Raw genomic sequence first — 22,362 nt, 5'->3', positions numbered from 1 at the left:
GTTGAAATCCTTGCCGTGGAAAAAGGCTTGGCCTCAGTGAGGGCAGAAGCGAATCTGGAAGCCGGAAAATCCTGATTCTGGAACAATGAGCTTTACTGGTTCCAGTTTGGGTTTTGGGGAGGTTTTTTTTTGTTACTTTGATTTGCCCTTTAGCAGAAGCTCTGCTGGGGCTGAAGCTGGCTGGTGGTGGCTCGCTGAGCCCCGGGCTGGGGATGCCAGGTGCCGTTAACCCCTTTTCCCGTTAGCCGCCGCGCTCTGCCGGGGTGCCGGGGCTCTGCTGCCCGCTCCCTGCCCAGGGCGGCTCCGTCGCGCCTCCCAGGGCTGTTGGTGTGGTGCTGTGCTCGGGCTGGCGCTGCCGAGCACCTCCCAGCGCTGCCTGCCCCAGCTGGGGTTGGCAGGGAAGGGCCCGATCCTGCTCCTTGTCCCCTCACTGTCCCTTTTTTGTCTCTTTGCACAGAAGCCGGGGCTGATCCGCAGGACGCCTGCCCGCCTCCGCTCCCTGAAAACGTTGCCACCGACGTTCTTACTCGGCAGAAAACAATACGATTCCAAGTCACCGAAGATTAACGTGTCGCACCACGCTCACCCCGCCGAAACCTTTACTTGAAGCTGCAGCCCAAGCCAAGAGGCCGTTGAGGTTGGCTGCATCAGATAAACTTTCTTCCCCTGTTCACAGATTGCCCGTCTCCCATCTGCCACATTAAGTCTAAATTCCTTTTTTTCTGGTGTCCAAGGTTTTTATAAAACTAAAAATTATGATGAAAAAAATCTGGTGGCAACAGCTGCAGTCCCAAGTCATGTTAAATGTCGCCAGTGGTGAGTTCACAAACTGTAAACATGGTAGCTTATATCACCTGAACAAATAAATGTTTTACTATGACGGCGTGGGCATGTCGGTTGATCCGGGGGCTGCGCCTGGCAGCAGGCATGCCCTTCCGTGCACGGTGCTGCTTCTCCGCACCCAAGGGCCCCGCGCCGCTGGTGGTCCCTGCGCCGGGCAGGCGATGGCGGGGGGTCACCCGTGTCTCCGCAGCGTGGGGCGGGCGGGCGCCCGCGCGGTGCCTGCACGTGGCCAGGGGCTCTGCCGAGCGAGCGGCAGCGAGCTGTGCCCGGCCCCGGCCCCAGCCTGCGGCCGCCGGTGCCGCCTGCCCAGGGCAGCGGCCGGAGCAGGCTCCGCTGGGGCAGGAGTGTCGCCTGGCTTTGCTCCTTGGGGCTGGGCACGGGCCTGGGCTTTGAGCAGAGGTGGAGCACCCTGTCTGCCCCTGCCCACTGTGGGGAAAGCCCTGGGGCACCAGAAGCCCCCTCCCTTGCAGCCCAGCAGGGAACCGGGGACGCGGTGAGCTGCGGCACCGCTGTGCGCCGGCAGCGCCGTGCAGCCAGGCTTGCTGCTAGCTCGTGTGCCGCGCTAGCCGTAACACGGGAAAGCCCGGGGCGGGGGCACAGCTGGGGGCCGGCCTGGGGCTGCACCCCTCCCAGGGCTGTGCAACCCCCCCCTTGGCCGTGCTGCAAGCCCAGCACGACAGCAGGTCTCCCCGTCACGCCTTGCTTCACAAACAGGACCAAGGGGTTTTTTTGGGTTTTTTCTTTTCTTCTTCGTCAAGAATCCCATATGGCTCACAGATATAATTATAGCTTCTACAGAAACCACAGTGAATCAAACAGCTTTAATATAACTTCTGAAGAACAGATTACAGCTAGTATAAATATTTATTGTTGGGGGGACTGGCTTCACATCGGCTGTGCGAAGGGCAGGAGATGGAGCTGCCCAGACGTGGCTCCCCCAGCCCAGCTGCTCCCCGTGGGGAGGACTGGTCCCACGGGTGGCGGTGCCATGCTGTGCAGGTGGTGGACCTCAGCCCGGGCAGCCGGCTGAGCAACTCGCCCACGCTTTGCCCCTGCCGGCAGGGACACCAGCTTCTCCCCAGGACAAAGCCGCCCATGGGAGGGGAGTCCGAGCTAAGTCAGGAGCCTCACCTTCCAGGTTTCCTCTTATGCTTTCTCCTCTGACGGCTGCAGAGCTGAGGGCGGCAGCCAGGGTTCACCCCAAGGGGTCAGCAATGGGGACCCCCAAGCTTGCCAGCGGGGCCCAGCACCCAAGGGCTTGTGCAAGTGCAGAAAACTCAGTGCTGGTCCAGCCCCGCAGACCCCAGGGATAAACGGTCCACGTTTCATCCAGTGCACAAGAACGCCATGCCAGATGGAGACTTCAAGGGGAGGAGAACATCGATTTTGATCAGGAGTTGGACTCATCGTTCCTACTCTCACAAAGCATGACCGGGGATCTTTCTGGCGCTGCACTTAGCCTGGATTTTTTGTGGATTATAATAGCAGCATGTGTTGCTCTTTCCTTTCCTTACTGCATAGTGCAATTAGGGATTGAATTCCAGAAGATGAGCCCAAACTAAACTACTTTTCAATAAAATGTTCAGTGAAAATTGAGTCCACAAACTCATCGCCTCTCTTATTGCAGACCAAAGTGGCTTCCCTGGTGAAACTGCAGGACAACTGACCCTTCTCAGAGCAAGCAGACAACACTCGGGTGTGCGAAATAGCTGGGCAGAGTGAATCCGTGACTCAAAGTGGGAGTTACAAGAAGAACGGAGAGGCTGCTGCTTGCTTTTGACATCCCGCATTAGGCTGTGCAGCTGCTGAAACCTTTATTAAACCAACAATCTCCAGACTCCTGCTGCACAGACCATATCAGCTCTCAGGATTTCATTTCACATTAATATCATGTTATTACCCTCATTCAGTGGCTCCAATTTCAAGCTTTCGTGCATATAGCAGAGCTGTTTTTCCCGCGCTGATTCCTTTCTATATCCTTTTAATTAATTGTCAAGGTAAGTTCCACCTGTCAGCTCAATGTTAGTTAAAAATCTGACTTCCACTGTGGCAAGATTTGCTGAAGTTTTGAATCAAATTTTTGAAAAAAAAACCCTGAAAGGTCTGTGGAGTAGAGTTTGCCAGCTGTCATTAACAGTCCTGTTGGGAGCCAGCAATAGGGGCTGCTTTGCCAGGGTTGGCTTTAGTAGCATTTCATCGATGCATTCAGCGATCAGAGGAATATCATCGTATCGACAAGCAGAAATGGCCTCTTGTAGAGACCCAGAACTTGGATACTTACTGAAGAATCATGCAAATCATCTCAGTTGATAATGCTGAAGGAAATTCTGGGGCAAGAACAGCATTTTCTTATTGCTGGTGGGCACTGCAGCAGCCAGCACTTGCGTGCATCGGCATCCTCTGCCCAGCCTGGGACCCGGGGCGGGTTCTCTCCGGGCGGGCGGGCGGCTGCAACGCTTTGAAGGCTTTCTCTCTGAGTGCCTGCACGGGCCTGACACACTCAGTGGTCAACGTCTCAGTGTTGCCGCTGGTGCTCACCAAAGTACATGGATGGATGAATACTGGAAAGTGCTTTTCTGAACAGGTTGAGAAAGGCCGGGAGAAACATGTCTGTAGGCACTGAAGAGCTGGTGATGAGTCGGTGGCCCAGGAAAGGCAGATGGGGATGCAGCAGCCCCCACCCCAGCAGCCTCCAGGGGAGCCTCAGGCTCCCAGGCAGCCCGTCACGCTGCTCACGGGATGAAGCCCAGAGGATGCTGGTGTGATGGATTATGTCTTAGTGCTATTCCAGGGCATCTTCAGTGAGAAAAGGCCAGATGTTACAGCCTGCCAGTGTTCGTTACTGCAGCGTGCACTCAGCTCTTGCAGTCCTGCAACTCACAAGGGAGAGCTGGTCAGGAACTCTCTGATTAAACCTTGTTTTCACAGAAATACACAGATTTATCGTGGTCTTGTTCTGGTTTTGCTGTTTCTTGGGTTTGTTCTTTTTTCAGTGGGGGAAAAATTAATGGAAGAAAAAATTTCTGTTCAGAGACAAATTAAACCCTAGAGCACCCTGTAGAAGATCAGTTCCTGGGAAGCGGGAAACCAGATTTGGCTGATTTGCAGTGGGGATTTCAAGCTCCATTTTCCATGTCTGATGCAAGTGGCATTCACTATTGGCCCCGAACTGTAACCCCAAAGCAGCGCTGGCATTTTCGCTCCTCCTCTCTGCTCCTGGCAGGAAGCAATTGCCTTATCACGTCCTTACGTGCGAGGATGCGGGAGTGCCCTGGCACGGCGCTTCAGAGAGCCCTGGCCGTGTCCTGGCTGCAGGACGGCCTTACAGCATGGCCCTAACCTCGCTGCGCTGGGAGGGCGGCAAGGTGCCCTGCATAACCGTGTCTTTAACCGGTGTAAACTCGGGCTCAGGCTGTCCCAGCAGACCGGCGTCACCCCAGCCCCGAGAAGCAGCTCCCTGTAAGTCTCGGTGTCCTGTGAGCGGAGACGTTCGCTTTCCACGCCGATGGCAGAGTGCTGTTTTCACAAGCCTGTGTACCAGGCAGACAAGCCTGACGTCTGAGGCACAGACCCAGGGCCCGGCCGTGGGTGCTGAGGATGCATCCTTAGGATTAAACAACACCACGCTAATAGTCACTGCTAATAAGTTACTTGGTCTTTTTTAGGTTTTTTTTGTTTGGTTTTGGTTTTTTTTTTTGTTGTTGTTGTTTGCTTTTAATCTTCTGGAAACTGTATACAACTGCAGAAGCACTTCCAGGCTGTCCATCTGCTCTAGGATGGCCGGGTCCTGGAACAGCATGGAGTTGGCTCCTCTGGGATGTTTCCATCTGAGCAGGGGATATGCACCGTGCCGGAGTTGTGTGCATCGCAAGCCAGCCTCCTGATTGCTACCGCAGGTGTGGGATTTCCACAGGCACCTTCACAGAAATCTGAAAAACCGTCCATTTTGTTCACACATCCAGTGCCGGTGTCCATTGTTTAGCGTGTGTGGAAAGAAAATAGCTGAAGAACCTGCTGAGCCCTACTCACTGCGATGCTGGTAAATGTCCTCCTGCCCTTACTGATTCAGAGAGTTCATTTTACAAGACCTGCACGCTGGTTGCTCCCTACACACCTCTGCAGACCACCTACCGCTGCCGTGCGCCAAGGTGCGTGACGGTGCCCCTGTGCACCTCCTGCTTCGGTGTGGGACTAGCTCACCTCCTGAGATCCCCCAGCCCCGGGAACCGGGACACTTCAGCACCACCCAGCTTGCCACTAGGAAGTCGTTGCCGTGGGCTGGCTTGTGTGGCAGCCCTGCCCATCGTCCCTGCACATGATGAGGTTCTACCCCACTTGATTTCCTGAAGCATCATCACCGGCCATTTCTGGAAGAGGATTTCCTTTGCGGTTACTAGTAATTTCCCCTAGACTGGCCTAAGACCATGTTTAACGGGCTCCCTGGACACATGCGAGCACGGTCCCCTCTCAGTGCTCCTCCAGCTGGGGGCTGCCGACAGGCTTGTCCTCAGTGCAAGGTGGAATGTCTGCTGATGGGCTGGGGGAAGCTTACATGGGACACAAACGGGCTTCCCTGGCTCCGTTTCTTGCTGCCTCTCCTATTTCCTTCCATCCTAGCAGAGCCCACCGCAGACTCGGAGCCCGCTGCTGGAGTTTGGTGGTAAAGGTTGAGTGGCATGTTCCTGCTTACACCCCAGTCCAGGGCTGCTCTCCAGTGTCAGCTCTGAAAGCTCATCAGCAAAAGCCAGTGGGGGAGAAGATGAGGTGGTAACATCTGGTCCAGGAAGCCCCCAGGACAGCCACTGCTGCCAGAGCAGCTGGTGCTCCTTACCCACGGGGCCACCCAGGAAGACCCCAGGAGAGCACACGTTGCCTGTGGACCACAGAAGGACACCAGGCAGCTGATGAACATGCTGTCAGCCGCCCGGCACCCTTTCAACACCTTGGATGGGGTCTGCATGTGCCAGACTGCTGCTGCTGAGAGCCAGCTGCAGGATCAGCGTCTGTACGGGGTGACGACACCTTCCCCAGCGGCGCAAGGTGGGCACGGTGACAGAGCAGAATTTTGTCTTCATCCAAAGAGCCTCGTGAAAATTAAAAGGATGGGAATTGAATACAGAAACAGTCAGACGGTGGGAGCGAGGAGGACTGGAAATGGTGGCTGTAGATATTCAGTCCCCTCCTTTCCAGTTGCAGGGAACAGCATCACGTAATCTTGCCCCTAAATGAATCAGGCCCTGCTCAAAGCCTAGTTAGATCTCTTCTCTCTGCAGAGCCTCCTGAGGGATCTTTCTAAGATGTCCATCAAACATTTCTGTTTGCTGCCTGCTCATGGAATTTCTTTTATGCTGATACTGCCTCATGACACATAACTTTTTTCACCCCTAGGTGTTTTTCTTACTAGCATACCTGTAGAGTGTGCCATACCTGCTCTCGTTCAGCTGGTGTGCCTTACTCCTGCCATCCCCCTTGTAATTATTCCTGTTCAATCTCCTTCTCCCTCCCCAACTCCTCTTTCTTCACCCTGATAGTCGGGGTATTGCACACCAGGGCAAAATGTGCATGGTGTCGCTGCGACCACAGTGACGGCTCAGTGGGAGGGTTTGTGCGGGCTGTGGTTGCCTGTCACTCCGTGCCCGTTCCTCCAAGGCTGCCCCTGCCAAAGGGGAGGGCGCCCAGCGTGCCTTCGGGCTCACTGGGCACTGCGACTCACCCCTCGCCTCGGGCAATTTTTCCCTACGACGTCTATTACATTATGTATTCATGTCTCAGAAAATCTTTAGGACTCTGCCCTAGGATACCAGGCTCTGTCAGGTGTGGGAAGGGAACGCATTAGACTATCCCGGGACAAGAGGTGACCAGTCACAACCATGCCCGTGTCCCAGAACAACCTACGCAGCAACAGGTTTGGGGGACAGGACTGATAGTAATGAAGGTGTAGCACGTGCAGTATCAGCCTTCCTTGCCAGTGAAAATGTGTCCAGCTGTTATCTGTCAGCAAAGATACAGTAGGAATGACTGGGTATGTGGGGAAACCAAAGCCTTCAGTCCCTCTACCGAAATAGCAGCCGCCTGCTGCCATTTCCCTTGGAATGCACCCATTGCTCTTGGTCCTGCCTGCAGGGAGCGAGCAGCAGTCTGCATCTCCAGGACCCAACCAAGGTAAGGGGAAGGAAAGGGAAACTGCCTCTGACCCTTAGTGATGAGTACAAGTCTCAAAACATTCAGAAAATGTTATTTGACCAAGTGGGTGAACAGTATGGGAACGTGGAAATGATTCCCAGTAGCCTGACTGGTGTGTTCCCAACGCTGTAATCTCATCGGAAGTGGTGCTTCAAACAAAAACTGTTGCAGCAAAACCATAGCTATAGCTGAGTGACACCAGCCACGAGTCACTCCTATACCTGTTCTGATGAAGGTTGAAACCAAGAGGTCAAAACAGTTTTAATCTAGTAAAGAAGTATTTCAGCAATTCTATGGCCAAAACAAAACAACAAAAACCAAACAAACAAACCCCAGAAAATACTTGCCAGAATTGGGGGTAAAGCCAAGAAAACATCGGTCTGGCATCCCAGAGGAGCCTGCCGGCCCCTGAGTGGGGTCTCTGGGAGGCCGGGGTGCCGTGCCTCTGCCAGGCGCGGGGTCCTGGTGCCGTGGGGGCTGCGCCAGCCCCGGCCCACGGCCACGGCTCCGCGAAGCCCTCGCTGTGCCACACGTGGGGATGCGCGGCAGCGGGGCCCGCGCCCGAGGCACACGGTAGCGCGTTCATCGCAGCTGCTGCCCATGAGTTAAGACACCTCCCCGTGCGCTCGTTCGGCCCTGGAGGGAAGTGTGAGCGGTGAAGCTTTGGTCACCAAGGCGCAGAAGGTCCAGCCACGCTTTCCTGGGTCACACGGTTGGCGCTGCCCAGAGCCCTGCCTGGCAGGGCACCCCCCCGCTCACCCTGCTGATGGCCCCTTTCTGGTGTCGGCTTCCCCAGCCGGTCCCTGCCAAGTCTCACGTACCACAAGTGCAACCAGAAAAGCCAGGGGTGAGTTCGAGCCTCCAGAAGGAGGATGCAAGAGATTGTCACTCTCTGTTCGTCTGCTGGAGCGGAACGTCTCCCCGTGCCTCCGCACCCGTGATGCCGGCGTACTACCCAGGCAAGGCTGCACCAGGAACTCCAGCAAAGGGCAAGCTCCCTTCAGGGGCACCAAGGTGAGGGCTCGGGGCTCGAAAAGCTTCCCTGTCGGGCTCATCCTCCTCAGCCTGCGACAGCCCGTTGTAGGAGAGGTGGTACTGACCTTCCCAAAAGCACAAGGAAGCGGCAAACACCCTCGGAGGAGCCCCCCTCGGAGGAGTCCCACCACCTGGCCGCAGTTCCACCTGCGTACCGTGGGCTCGGGGTCCATGGCGAGAGCTCTCAGCTACCGGTGTGCCTGGGGCTGCAAGGGGACCTGCACAAACAGAGGTGGCGAGTGCACCCCCCAGTTCTCACCCAGCCGAGATACACTGTGAGTTCTAAGGACAGTGGGAAAAAACTTTACTCTTTGAATTGTAGGTCACCTTTTAAGTTATCACATGTTTTCCAGTAGCTTTCCCGATAAATTCTTTTGTACACAATGAAATCCAAGGTGGACCGGTTCAGCGTTGACACGAGCCATTGGATGACAGTTGTCAAACAGGCTCCGCAGAGACCTTCCCTGGCTGTGAGACAGTAAAAAATGCCTGCGATAAGGAGGATGTCACCATGCTGCTGTCGTCTGCCTTGATGTAGACATTTCACTGTTGATTAATGACATGGCAACCCCTTTCTCCAGTTACGTTGGAAATAGCATGGTCCTTTGGAATTATTTCAGGTTGCAATACCCACTGACGCATCTGTGTTCATGCTTCTGAATGGCAGTAATTACACAGCTCTTAAATATTCGTTCTTTTCTAAGTGGTCTAATATTCATCATCATTATTTAGGAGTATCCATCCCTAAAAAATTGTCTGACCTTTAAAGTCCTAAAACCCTACTGAATTTTAAAATACATGGAATCTAATCTCTGTCTGGACTGATCTCCTGTTGCTGTCTCAGAGGACAAACGTGGTGGCAGTGGGTAATTCGCTGCCGGGACCGAACCTTTCCTGAACGTTAGTGCGATAAACAGGTTTTTGGGTGTTAGCGTTTTGTGCCCGGCCTTTGGGGCAAAGGCAGACATGGTGTGAGGCTGGGTCTGAATCGGTGGTAAAGCAGATGCAGCATCACCAGCAGCGCCTGCAGCGGCGGGGCTCTCCCCCTCCCGTTGCTGTTTGCCTTTTGTGGCCCCTCTTGTATGGGAAGGTGGGTCCGTTACGTTCCAGCTAGCCGACAGCCAGCTTTCCTGGGACATCTGCCACCAGGCCAGTCACCCCGTGCCTTGGCACATAACTCACTGTCTCGGTTAATTCAGTCTGCAGGAGGCACGGGTGCCCCGTGTGCCCGGCCGGCTCCCCTGCCGTCACACTGAGGCTCCGCAGCCCCGGGGGATCTTGGCGGGGATGGTGACGTCCCCTCCCAGAGCAGGCATGGGCTGCTAACTAACCCATCGCGAGGGGAAGCGCACGCGACATCGAAAGTGCCTCCAAAACACCGAATGTGTGCTTGTGTTTTCTCCCAGGGCTGTGACTGACTGTGCCCTGTCCTAGGCAATGAAGCCCAGAGCCGGCCAACGAGCGGTGCCTGCTGCAGCTGGTGGGATGAGGGTGACAGCAACCAGCTGCCTGCCCTCCCAGCCTGCAGACCAGCCCACCAGTGACCTGCTATAAAAGTGGCCCAGCTGGGCCTGGGGAGGGCAATAAGGAAGAGGGGTGGGCTGAAGGGGTTGTGTTTCATTTGGTTTGTGAAGCTGGGCTGGGAGCAGCGCTAGGGTTAACCTACAGAGGCTTCCCAGGAGCAGCTGAATGCATGAGGGATGTTTGTCTGCTTTGCTGGGGTGAAAGGACAAGTTATAAAAAGGAAGAGATGCCACCCCAGAGTGTGTCCTGGGCAGCCTCTCCCTCAGGGGAAGGTGATGAGAGCCCCGTACAAGTGCTGCCCGTGCTGGAGGAAGGCAAGCAGCCCCAAAGTCTGAGAGCGGCTCTGAGCTGTGCTGTGCAGCGTGGGCAGTCAGGAAAGCACGCACAGGTTGGTACTTTGGGTGGGTTTGTGTGAACAGCTTCTTTCCAGCTGCTCTGTAACCCCCCAGGCCCATGGCTTGCACAGCAATCCCTGGTCCTGCTTGCATGTGTGCCCAGGAGTGGGCTCTACAACTGCGTATTGCCTGGGGGAGGGCAGCAGCTTCTTGCTTCCCTGTGTTTCGGTGCTGGCAGAGCCCTGACCCTGCAGGTGCCTGGGGGCTGTGCCCTGGCTTAGGGGGTCCCTGCTGTGTTGGTGCCTCCTTGTGTCACACAGCTTAGCAAAGCTGAGCCCTTCTAGGAGGTGGCTTGTGCGGCCCTGCAAGGCTCAGAGCTCTGCTCCCAGGGCAATGTTCATAAGCTGGTCTCCTGTCAATAGCTTAGGTTTTCTATACAGAAGCTCACAAAACTTCTGAACTTTTGGATGTTAATAGATTGCGGGAGGCTGAAGATCCAAGACAGTGTGGCTTCTTGCGCAGGCACCAGTGGCCCTGGCTCTGTTAAGTGGCTGTTTCTGGTGCTTCACAGAAAAAGTGAGCAGTGCAAGAACAGCAGCTCTGTCTGTCTGGGCTTTACCCTCAGGCTAGGTGGGCTCAGTTCCCTGGTCTAAGGCTGTTGAGCTTTTGTTCCTGGGTGGTATTTATTTCTAGGAATGCAGGACTCCTGATGCCTAGTGCTTGCCTCAGTTAGGCAAAAAGCCTGCTGAGCTTTTGTTTCCTTGGCTGTAAAAGAGGGGGGGATTGGTCTTCTGTGTCTTTGTTTTTTCACTTTCTCTGATCTCTTACTGCTTTTGCATTTGGGAGGGTGTGGAGGGTTGCAGTGCTGAGGGTCTGTGGGCACTGGGCTCACTGGGATGGTGTAAGAAGGGGCCCAGTCTGGGCAAGTACATCTCTGGGCACTGGTCTGGAGGCATCACCTCCTGTGTCAGATCACTCCTCTCACACCCTGAACGTTGGCTCATCTAACTGTAACTGCAAAACCAAGCGCAGCCCATGGCTTGCTTCTCAGAAGTGTTTTGGCCCCAGGGCAGGCTGCCCGCCCAGCTTGTCTGGGTGCGCAGTGCTCTGTGCTTACAGCTGATGCGCTGCCCTCTGAAACCTGCCGCCCTCACAACCCCTTTAGAGGAAAGATTTCCTTCCCTGTGTATGTTGTTTGTTGTGCAGTTCACCAAAATCAGAGACAATTTAAAACAAATATGAGTGTCTAGTATTTTTGTCAGATTTAAACCAGTTATAACAGGTAGGTGGAACGCAAACACTAAAAAGAACACTGAGCTGGTAATTGTATTAAAAATATTATTGAGGTAAAAGAAAAATAGCTGTAGCTTTCTGAGAACTTCTTTCTTTATAAAATCTAACCTGGGGTTCAGACTGATGTGACAGTCCTTGCACAGCAGTTCATAAAATATATTCAAAAAAAAGTGAGAGCAGGCTGTGGCTCTCAGTGCGGTGACAGTCAGTCCCTGGGTGCTCTCAGATTGGTGCTCGTATGCTCCACAGAGCTTTGCCAGCTGTGTGCTGTGAAGGTTTTGAAGTCATTAAATAGTCAATATATCTGACACCACAATTAGAGTAATCTCTGAAGACTGCTATTATTATAGAATCATAGAATTGGTTGGCAAAGACCTCTGAGATCATCAAGTCCAACCACCAACCCAGCCCCCCAGGCCTTCTAATCCATGCCCTGAAGCGCCACGTCTACATGTTTTTTGAACACCCCCAGGGACGGTGACTCCCCCACCTCTCCAGGCAGCCTGTGCCAGGGCCTGACCGCTCTGCAGTAAAGAAATTCTCCCTAATATCCAATCTAAACCTCCCCTGACACAGCTTGAGGACACTTCCTCGCATGGGCAACCCTCCAGTCGTCTGGGACCCCCCCTGTTAACCAGGACTGCTGGTAAATGCTGGAGAGTGGCTTGTCGATCTCCTCTGCCAGCTCCCTCAGTGGTCTCGGGTGGATCCCATCCGGCCCCAGAGACTTGTGAGTGTCCAGGTGGAGCAGCAGGTCGTAAACTGCTTCCTCCTGGATGATGCGGGGTTTGTTCTGCTTCCAGCTCAGGGGGCTAAATACCCAGGGGATAACTTATCTGACTGTTAAAGACTGAGGCAAAGAAGGCATCAAGTACCTCAGCCTTCTCCTCCTCCTCGGTGGCAATGTTCCCCTTCATGTCCAACAGAGGATGGAGATTCTCCTTGGCTCTGTTTTTGTTGTTAATGTATTTCTAAGAACAATTTTTGATACCCCTCACAGCAGTAGCCAGGCTGAGTTCTAGTTGGGCTTTTGCTCTTCTAATTTTCTCTCCACGTGACCTAACGAGGTCTCTGTACTCTTCTTGAGTTGCCTGCCCCTTCCTCCAAATGTGGTTAACTCTCCTTTTTTTCCTGAGTGCCAGCAAAAGCTCCCCATTCCGCCAGGCCGGTCGTCTTCCCTGCTGGTTCATCTTGTGGCACTTGGGGAGAGCCTGCTCCTGTGCCTTCGAGACTTCCTTCCTGAAGAAAGCCCAGCCTTCCTGGACCCCTTTGCCCTTCGGGAGTGTCTCCCAAGGGACTCTCCCAACCAGTGCCCTGAACAGGCCCAAGTCTGCCCTCCACAAGTTCATGGCAGTGGTTTTGCTGACCCCCTCCTTACTTTGTCAAGAATTGAGAACTCTGTTATTTCATGGTCACTGAGCCCGAGACAGCCTCCGCCTGCCACATCTCCCACCAGTCATTCTCTGTTTGTGAACAGCAGGTCAAGTGAGGCCCCTCCGCTGGGAGGCTCACTGACCAGCTGTGTCAGGAAGGTCTCTTTTGCACACTCCTTGAACCTCCTAGCCTGTTTCCTCCCTGCTGCGTTGTATTTCCAGCAGACATTCGGTAAGTTGAAGTCCCCCACGAGAACAAGGGATAATGATTGTGAGGCTTCTGCCAGCTGCTTGTAGAATGCTTCATCTACCTCTTCATCCTAGTGAGGTGGTCTGTAACAGACTCCCGGCAGGGTATCTGCCTTGGTGGCCTTCCCCCTCATCCTCACCCATAAGCACTCGACCTTATCATCACAATCGCTAAGTCAAAGTGCTCCCTAACATCCAGAGCCACCCCACCGCCTCTCCTTCCTTGCCTATCCCTTCTGAAGAGCTTATAGCCATCCATTGCAGCATCCAGCCGTAAGAGTCATCCCACCATGTCTCTGTGGTGGTGACTAAGTCATAGCATTTTAGAATATGCTGCGTTGTAGTTCCTGCTACTTGTGCTGGATAAACTTTTGTCTGCAACTGTTGAATAACAATGCTGCTTTTTAAACAGGATTGAAATATATCTGTATATTTTTGCTGATGTCGTAGATAAATGTAGTGCACAAGTATCTTTTCTGTCCCTATTACTTCCTAACATTAGATGAACAAATCACTGGTTTAGCTTGTATGTGGAGATGCAGGTTATACTTCAAAGTGATACAGCAGGGTACAAATTGCAAATAACATTTTTGACAGGCTGCAATAAACTGAACTTAAAAAATCCCTGCAATATGGAAGAGCTGAATCTGTCTCTTGTTTGGAAGTAGAGGCAGCATTATTAATCCTGTGCCGACTTTGCCCGAGGGGTGTGGGCGTGCTGGCCCGGTGTGCTCTGGCTTTGCGGAGGTGAGTGCCTGCCCTGCTCTCCGAATTTCCAGCAGTGCTGGGGTGCTGTCCCACCCCCTTCTCCCCGGCCTACCAGCAATTAGACAAAACGGTGTTTAATGGCACCGTAGAACAACTCGTTACTGAGTGCTTTAGGTGTAGACAACAGGAATTTGACTAATAAATGATGGGTTAAATGCAGCAGTTAGAGGAGATGCAGATAGTGCTGCACCAGCAAAGGTACAGCACCAGCCCCTTGGTTCAGGCTGCCCGCTATAAAAACTGGGACTTTGGCTTGTGGTGCATGAGAGGGTGTTGGGGGAGGCTGCGTGGAGAAATCTGCTCCTGTTTGCTGGTGTTGAACACAGTGCGTGACCTGGTGGGCGTGCGAACCTCAGCACGTGGCTGCTGGGCCGTGGCGGAGGACGTGCCCGTGGCCGCAGTGCAATAATTACCACCGGCCCCGCGCATGCTACCCCGAAGGCAAAGGCTGGCTTCAACACTGCCGAGAGGAGGACAGGCAGGGTCTTGGAAAGGACTTCCCGGTTCATCACCGGCTGCTGCTTAGTGGCAAAGGTTGTGTTCCTGTTGCGGTAGTTAATGGCAGCTCATCAGTCCCTTTCCAGCCCTAGCTGGTCAGGGATTTGAAATGTAGATGCTAAAATAAGATCTCAGAATGGGTGCAGGTGAAGAGTGGAGGCTTTCCTTCCACAGTAAGGGCGCATGGTTTTGGTGTGGTTCAGCTGTGGGGTCATGCCTGCTAGCTTCGTCCCCAAATGCCTCAGAACACACGGAAATGCTGTAGAACTCTTATGATCCTAAAAGGGGGGGGGGCTTGGTAAATGGAAACGTTTGGAAATAACCTCGCAGAAAAATGCAGTTTCCTTAGTGCGAAGGGTCAGCGCGAAGCGTCCTGGCAGAGCAGCGAGTGCTGCTGCCCGGTGCAGCCGGGGCGCCAGGGAAAGCGCCGTTGCCTCTGCTGCCGTCCCGCGAGAGCTCCTGACATTAAACTGCCTCCGCTACCTGTTTACATCCAAAATTACACGAGTGCAGCTGTAGGTTAATTGTTCTTCCTGGATTAACAAAGCCACGTGACCTTGTGAAACGAAGATACATGCGTATTTATTCCATGCTTAGGTCTAGAATAAAAACCCCATCTGTTACGAAAACTAGCACGACCTTTAGCTGGCCCTTCCAGACAAGCGTGCTTTTTTGCTTACGACCTACTGACCACAAGGCAGCGGTGCACACTGCGTGTACTTAACCCTGACGGTAGCAGTGGTGTATGAGGAGGGGTGTGTGGCCCAGAAGGAGCATGTGGTAGTGTGGCTTGTTCTAGCTCTGTGAAGTTGTATTTCCATGGTTCCCCTGAAACCAGAGTCCCGAGTGCTGGGCGAGCACGGGCAGAGCCCGAGGGCTCGCACCCCATGGCTCGGTCAGGCGGTGCATGGCCAGCTGCTCAATGCACAGCTCCTGACGTGCTCTTCATCGCCGCAAGCCCCTCGGCTGCTGGAAGCTGGACAAAAGCCAGTGTTTGATCCTGCCTACTTCTTTTAGTAGCCCTTGTGCCTCCAGTCAGAGGGATGGGTGCTCTCATGCTGGGGCTTTCTGCCCCCAGCTGCAAGCCTGGCTGTGGGGGCACCTCCTGGGGGCCTGGTGCTGGGCTGTGGGGCTTCAAATCCTGCCCGGGGGTTGGGGGAGGGCCGCTGGGCTCGCTGTGGTCTGAACAGGTCTGAGACTTGGGCGATGGATGCACCCATGTGCAGGGGCTCATATGCGGATCCTGCCCGTGTGCTCGCACCAAGGGGTGCTGTTCGGCCAGGCTACCAGGCATCAGGAGAAGGCAACAGCAATAGCAAACGTGCACGTGGACATCTCCTCTCCAGGGGTGCAGCGGCTGACTCGGGGTTTTATGTAGACACACAGACTCAGATTCCCTTTCCTCTGCCCACACAGAGCAAACCCTGACCTCTGTTGAGTGTGAGATGCGGGCAGGTCCCCTCAGGCTGCCTCTGGCCCTGGCACGCTCTGTGCATCTCACTTGTGCTGGGTAAGTGGCGCGGTTTGTTCTGCTCTGCTCTTTCTGCGTTTGCGCCGTGAAAACCCATCCAGCTGCTAAAAATTTTCTACCTTCACCCCTTTCCTGAACAAACAGCAGAAGCTGCTGTTGTGCGGTGGCAGATGGAGTTTATGAAATGCTTTTTGCTGAACGCTTGCATGGTGTGGAGCAAACACGGCAGGTCTGCTCTTTGGGGGAGGTGTGAGTTCAGGGCAGGGGCAGGCTCTTGCTGCTGCACCTCTGCCAGGAAAGGGCTTGTGCCGCATCTTGCCAGCCAGTGCTGCAGAGGGGTCTGTTGGGGTTATTTTCTGCTCAGTGTTACCAGAACCGAGTTCTGTGATAAGTGTCATGATAAACACTGTGCTGGGGAGTAGCGGGAGATGGAGGAACAGACCCTGGGGAGATGGCAGAAAGGCTCTGGCTGCTCACCCTGGGTTCTCAGCTGCAGGGGAGAGGCGGTTTCAGCCCGAGGGCTGTGTGGGAGCTAGCAGAGGGATTGACGGTACAGCCTGTCCCAGCGGTGACTGGCACTGACCCCTCTGCCCTGGCTGACCTGTGACGGCTGTGCCAGCGGCACTGCTGGCAGCAGCTCCTACCCGCAAGCTGCTTTTCCCCCCTCACGGCCCGTGTGTGTGGCTGCAGCTCCTTGGGAAGAGGGAAAAAGTGTCTGACTGTATTTGAGCGTTGCCCTGCACGCCACGTGGGTCAGAGCAGGATCAGATGGTGCAGCAGAGCCTTGCGGAAGGTGCACAGAGGGTTACGTGTGCACACTTAGGTGAAGGGGTTGCCTTCACCTTTTCCTTGCTCCTTTGGACTCTGTCTTGCTGCTGTAGCTCAAACTTGTTTTAGACAGGCTCAGGGTTCAGCCTCTGAACAGACATGATATGCCAGTTTTGAAGCCTTTCAGAATACAGTTCCCCCCGTTTCTATTCTGTTTTGCTTTTTTAGCCAATACCTGGTGCAGTTCAGAGATGAACTGGTTTCCAACGATGGCATTGAACCCTGGTCTTTGTCTCCACACCACCAAGATGATCTGTGCTGATCAATGCCAAGCAGAGCTCTGTTGCCCGGGGAGCGCTGGTTCCCCGCTGGTGCCCTGCCTCGATGGAAGCAGAGAATGATGCGCAGGGTGGGGGCCACGAGCACTGGCGTTTCCTCCCCTGGCAGCGCTGGACCGGCTGCCCGGCCGCCCTGGCACACGTAACCCTCTGGCAGACCGAGCTCTCAGCCTGGAGAGAGGCAGCGGGAGATGGGGAGTGCTATTTTTACGTCTCGCCTGCCTGTCGTGACAGCGTGGATGCTGGTGCGGAAGGAGCGTTCGCGCAGCTCAGCCCACGCAGAGGTATTTTTGTGTCGGAGGAACGTGTGGGCTTTGTTGCTGCTGCGTTCCTGGAGTGCCGACAGGCGCGGCTGGCAAAACACAGCCCCCTGCTCGCGGGGTGAAGGCTTCGTCTGCGGCTAGCCTTCCCAGCTTCTGGCAGGACCCGGGTTTGCAGACCCGCCGGATGCTCAGCTGGCTGCCCTGGCTGCGTGCAGGAGTCGGTATCGCGGTTTCACGCCCAGCGTTGGGTGGGCACTCACAGGCAGGGCTGGCTGGAGATGGGAGATGCTCCTTTCTGCATTCTGTCTCCAAAAGAATGACCCCCCGCCCCAATCCAGAGCTGTCACGAGAGCAAGAGTGTGCAAAGCTGTGGACTGTGAGCCTGACCGGGCGCCAGGTTTGCTCTGGTAGAGAAAAGGGCTGCCTGATTTCTGGAGTTCCTTGCTGTGGCTGGCGAACACAGCCTGTGTTTTGAGCCGAGATTGAGAGGGCTTTCGCTGATCCCAGCCAGCACGCCTGTGATCCAGAAAACGAGGCTGCAGAACTAAAGCAAGCCGCGCAAGGAGCGGAGCTCGGGCGTGCTGCGGGGGCTGCATTGCGCAGGCTGGGGGGATGAGGGTGTGCAGGGATGCTCAAGGCCCCCGCACACGGCAGCGAGGGCGCAGACCGTGGAGGCTTGGTCTTGCAAGATGGGCAGGCTTGCCTCTGCTCCCCAGAGGAGTGTAGGGACTCCTCCTTGGCTGCAGGTCCAACTTGGCCTCCCTCTATTAGAGGAGGTGGGCAGGTTGGGGGCGGTCCAGGGATGGCATGATTAGCCATCTATAAAAATAGTCTCTCAGGAAAGAGCAGGTGATTTGATTTTTTGATTAAATATAAACCAAGAAGTGACATTCAGGGACTGAGGGCTATCAAATAATCTGATATTTGTGTTTTCAAATATTTGCATATTCAAATGTGTTTTAAGGAGGAAAGGGGATGGTGATTGAAAGAGGAAAGGAATAATCAGCTCAGTGTCCCTGACGGATGGGGAAACACACCTTGGCTTTGCAGAGCAGGTGGCCTGAGTAGAGAGGAGGGATCTGCCCGGTGGCGGGGCTGGGGTGCCCCGGGGCTGCTCGCTCTGGAGGACTGTCCTGTCTGCAGGGGGCTGCTTCTGGGGCAGACACCTCTGCCGGGAACGGCACAGGCCCTGCTTGGGCAGGGGCTCCTCAGGGACTCTGAGGCCATTCCTGTGGTTCTGTCAATCTGTGGTAACAAAAAGTACTTCCCTCTAAACAGAAACCTTCTACTCTTGGAAAGAAACCAAATGAATTGAACCCATTCATGAACCCATTGCATTTGCCTTTGCTGCTTTTAAGCAGCTATTTTTGCCCAGCATGGAAAATGAAGAGCAAGTCAGCGGATGAAGCCTCTTGTCCCACTGTGCCACCTGCGAGGTTTCCTTGAGGTGGACCTAGGGGAAAAGAGTCTTAAATCACACCAGCCACCCCTTTTGAAGAAATGGTGGAAAGGAAGAGTTCAGCTGCTACGAGAATGGTGGTTTTATCTTCAGAAGACAAATGTGCAGAAGTAGGCACTTACGGAACAGTGAAACAAGAGACCCCACAACCAAACAATCCTGTTACTGAGCATGTACAGGGCAGGCATGCAGTGTCCTTTGGTTAAAAAGGCTTTCCTTTGTTGTGTTTCACTGTTCCAGCCACAGCACGTCACCTTGGGCTGGTTTGGAAGATGTTGACAGTGACTGCAAGCATAAGGAAACCACTGCGGGAAGTGTGACAAAGGCCGGGCGTGAGTCTTGGGGCCCCTTTGTAAATGTAATTAAACGGTGCTGACAGTGAGGTGATGCTGTGATGCTCTGCTGTTGAACTCTGTGAGAATAATCGTGGTCACCACGCAGCTGGCTTCCAGCTCCTGTGGGTTCTCCAGGCTGAAGGCTCCGGGGTTTATCCCTCTGGACGGAGGGGTTTTCCTCTGGTGCGGCAGAACCCTGCTGGGCTCTGCAAGCCCTGGGTTGCCAGGCCCTGGCACAGGCTGCCCAGGGAGGTGGTGGAGTCTCCATCGCTGGAGGTATTTAAAGGAAGGGCAGATGTGGTGCTTGAGGACATGGTTTAGTGGTGGGCTTGGCAGTGACAGGTTAGCGGTTGGACTCTATGATCTTAAGGGTCTTTTCCAGCCTTAACGATTCTGTGATTCTAAATGCGGTAGCTCCGTGGGTCACTCGCCCGGGTGTTTAGGCGCTGACCTAGGACGCTGCCTCCACTCGCCGTGCTCTGCCCGTCCTTCCACCGCTGTCGAGCTTGGGATGTGTCTGCTCCGCCGGGGAGGTACTTGCTGCCACTTCAGTCGTTCTTCCCAGTTGGTTCTAATATCAATAGTGACTGCGGAGCAAAATCAAGTGTCCTTAATAGGCTCTTGTGGGGATCTTATCAAAAGGCATTTGTAATTCTTCAGGTATTTTCCATCTGCTCTATATGAAGTGTATTTGTGGCATGAAACAACAGTCAGTGACTGTCACTTACAATAAAATACTTATTACCATTCACAGCAGCGCTGGCCCCTGCGAAGCTGAGTGCACGAAGATAGTGGTGCATACTGAGTGGGTGCTCCATCCTGATGGTTTGCTTTTGCTCAACAGATTTCACAATGAAGTTGCCCAGGATTTCTATTTTAACAAGCTCCCTTCTTCTCTCCCCTCAGCCAGTTTAAGAAGAATCCCAGATGGCTCATCGTCTCTCCAGCCTGTGGGAAGCGTGGTCCGGCTCCGGCAGCAGCCTGGCCCTGGTTGGGCACCCCCAGCCCCAGGATCTGAGCCGTTAGTGCCTTCTGTCTACCCGCACGTGCAGCTTGGCTGGCTGGGATGGAGGAGCCTTTCTGAAAACCCAAATCCCTGTGATTCCTTTAAAAAAAAAAAAAAAAAGGTCATTTAAAAAGAGAATTGAGCTGAGCTGATTAGAGGTTTGTAGAGGATTGTATGTTGGTCATTATTTTGTGTGGAGGAACTAGAGATGGAGTAAGAAGGTATTCTGGTAGATTCCATCCTTGCATGGTAAAATAGTAAAATGCAGCCCACCTCTGACCCAGGCAAATGCATTCCAGTTCCCAAGCACATACTGATGCTTTAAAGAAAAGAAAAAAAAGGGCGGAGGGGAATCCGCAACACTTCAGTGGTATGTTTTTACATTAACTCTTCCACCAGGGGCGTGGGGTACTGCTTCCCTTGCGTGCTGCTGGGCAGCTAGACGCTTCGGGGCACTGCAAGGCACTGAGGGACAGGTGATGGCCTGGCAGTGTCCAACGGAGGACGGAGGGCTGTGAGAAGGGAGCTGTCTCAGCTCACTCCCGCTACCCTGCCGAAGCGCAGGGTGCCTTGCTGGGCGCCACGGGCGAGGCGGAGGCCCAGCCGCGCCAGGTGGCTGCCTTGGGGCACGGCAGCTTCCCTCTGCCCAGGGGGGAGGCGACGGGGGCTCCCCGGCCGCCCGCCGCCGTCGCGGAGCTGAGGCTGAGCGCTGCCTGGCCCACGCCGTGCCAACCGCCCGCCGGCCTCTCGGTCCCTTCTCGCTGGAGCTGCCGTTGAACAGGCTACGGCCCGTCCTGCGGCTGCTCGCATCGAGCCTCTTTCCCTTCTCCCCCAGCTGCAAGCCTGTGTCTGAAGCAACAAAAATACTTCAGAAATAATAGTGTAAGCAGGAGGAACTGGTGTTTCTTTCTGCTGTTCCAGATTCTCTCTATGGTGGATGTAATTATTTGATGTGAAAAAATAAATATTGTAATTTTTAACAGTTCTTTTTCATCTCATTTTTCTCTTCTTAATCTCTAAAAGGTGGTTTGGTTTTTCCTCTTTGGTGTATCTTCCTTCTGCTTTCAATTTATCTTAGCATTATTCATCTTTACACCCTATTCAGAATCAATGAGCAGTGAAAAAGGGAGCTTTACAGGAGAAGCATTTTACATATTTTTAGCAAGGGTACTTGGAGCCTTGCCCTGACAGTGGTCTCAGTCATTTCAAAAGTGGGATAACCAGCTCATTTGTGTTTTTTTTTTGTGTGTGTATATATATACACACGCATATCTTTTATTTTAAAGAACCTTTTTTCCAATCCCTTTGCTGGCTGGAACCTCTTCAGTTCTCTGAACATTTCCTGTTGTTGTTCTCACTGATACCAAAGTCATAGCAAGTATATTTTTCCTATCAAAATGTGTTAAGAAAATAAATCACCACTGAAGTGCTTTTTCATGTGTGGGCTTTTGTCTTCAGTAGCTTCACGAAGCTAAAGTGTAGACGTTCCCCCAGCACCTCTTCTGGTGGTAGGAGAGCCAGACTTGGCAGAAACGGTGATGGATGGGAGAGACAAAACACGCCGGGCGTTGAATTTGTCACCTGTACTTTTGGTGTCCCGTGCAGGCTCTGCGGACCCCTAACGTGGGAAGCAGATTGCCGGTGCGTGGACGTCTGCCTGCGGCGAGCCCTGGGCAGGAGCCAGTGCTGCTGGAGGAGCAGGACTGCAGCGAGCATCCTCCCCTGGGCTGGGCGGGAGGAGGGACCTGCAGGGAGACACGTGTGGGGGCAGAGAAGGGTCGAAACCAAACAACTGGGCCTAGAAGGAAGGTGCAATTGCACTTGCCTGGTGATGTTAAACACTTTACCTGCGTAAGCCTCAGCGAGGAATTATGCGGTGACTTACACGGCTTGTTTCCAGTATCACCGTGTCCCCTGAATCCAGCCTGGCTCGAGAAGAGCTGACTTTCAACTAGTTGTTATTTACTGGTTTTTTTGGGGAAGGTACCAGCTTAATTCTAACGACGGGAATACGCAAGGTCACCACACTGCTGGACCTGTTATTCTGCACAGGCTCGTTTTTTCCTGCTGCATTCGACTCCAGGAAATAAATCCTGTGCTGTGAGTTGCCATATGGTCCCGGAGTCAGGCCAGGTGAGCGCGGAGAGAGCAGCTGGTGCCTCCCCTGGATTACGGTGTCGCGTGAGAGACAGTGCCTGGCTGCTCTTGGCTGGGCTGCGCAGCCGGCGGGGTTACGGACTGGTCAGAGACCTCGCGTGGGGTTGGATGAAGGGTTAGTCTGGGCTGGAAACAGATCCCGACGGGTCACTTCAATATTTTACTTCTGGTTCCTTTCAGAAACTTTTGACAGTCATGATGTTTATTGCAGATATCTTGTTGTAAAATGCTAGAAAAGCTGCGTCCCTGGCTGTTTACGAGTAAGCTTGGACTGAAAATATTTCCTGACCTTGGAGGGGTGAAAAAACAACACAGAGGCAGGCAAATGCATCCATGTGATGTGTGAGAAAGTCACAGATCCAAGCTGGAATGAAAAGTAATTTAGTCATCCTTTTTGGAGTTATTCTGAACAAGAAAATACATATGAATATCAAATTTACATCCAGTTGCTTTGATATCAGTGG

General features: G+C 53.8%; 1 protein-coding gene across 1 annotated transcript in view; it reads left to right on the top strand.

Annotated features, from left to right (window-relative positions):
- The window catches only part of LRFN5 (leucine rich repeat and fibronectin type III domain containing 5), a 66,163-nt gene extending 65,295 nt beyond the window's left edge, over positions 1-868 (top strand). Inside the window, exon 4 of the mRNA XM_064461216.1 lies at positions 458-868. Coding sequence (XP_064317286.1) covers positions 458-567 — 110 coding nt within the window. The 3' untranslated portion in view covers positions 568-868. The remainder of the gene's footprint in view (positions 1-457) is intronic.
- Positions 869-22,362: the final 21,494 nt, after the last annotated feature.

The sequence above is a fragment of the Phalacrocorax carbo genome, chromosome 9, assembly GCF_963921805.1.
Source record: "Phalacrocorax carbo chromosome 9, bPhaCar2.1, whole genome shotgun sequence".
Lineage (NCBI taxonomy): Eukaryota > Metazoa > Chordata > Aves > Suliformes > Phalacrocoracidae > Phalacrocorax > Phalacrocorax carbo.
This window is presented reverse-complemented; position numbering and strand designations above follow the sequence as displayed.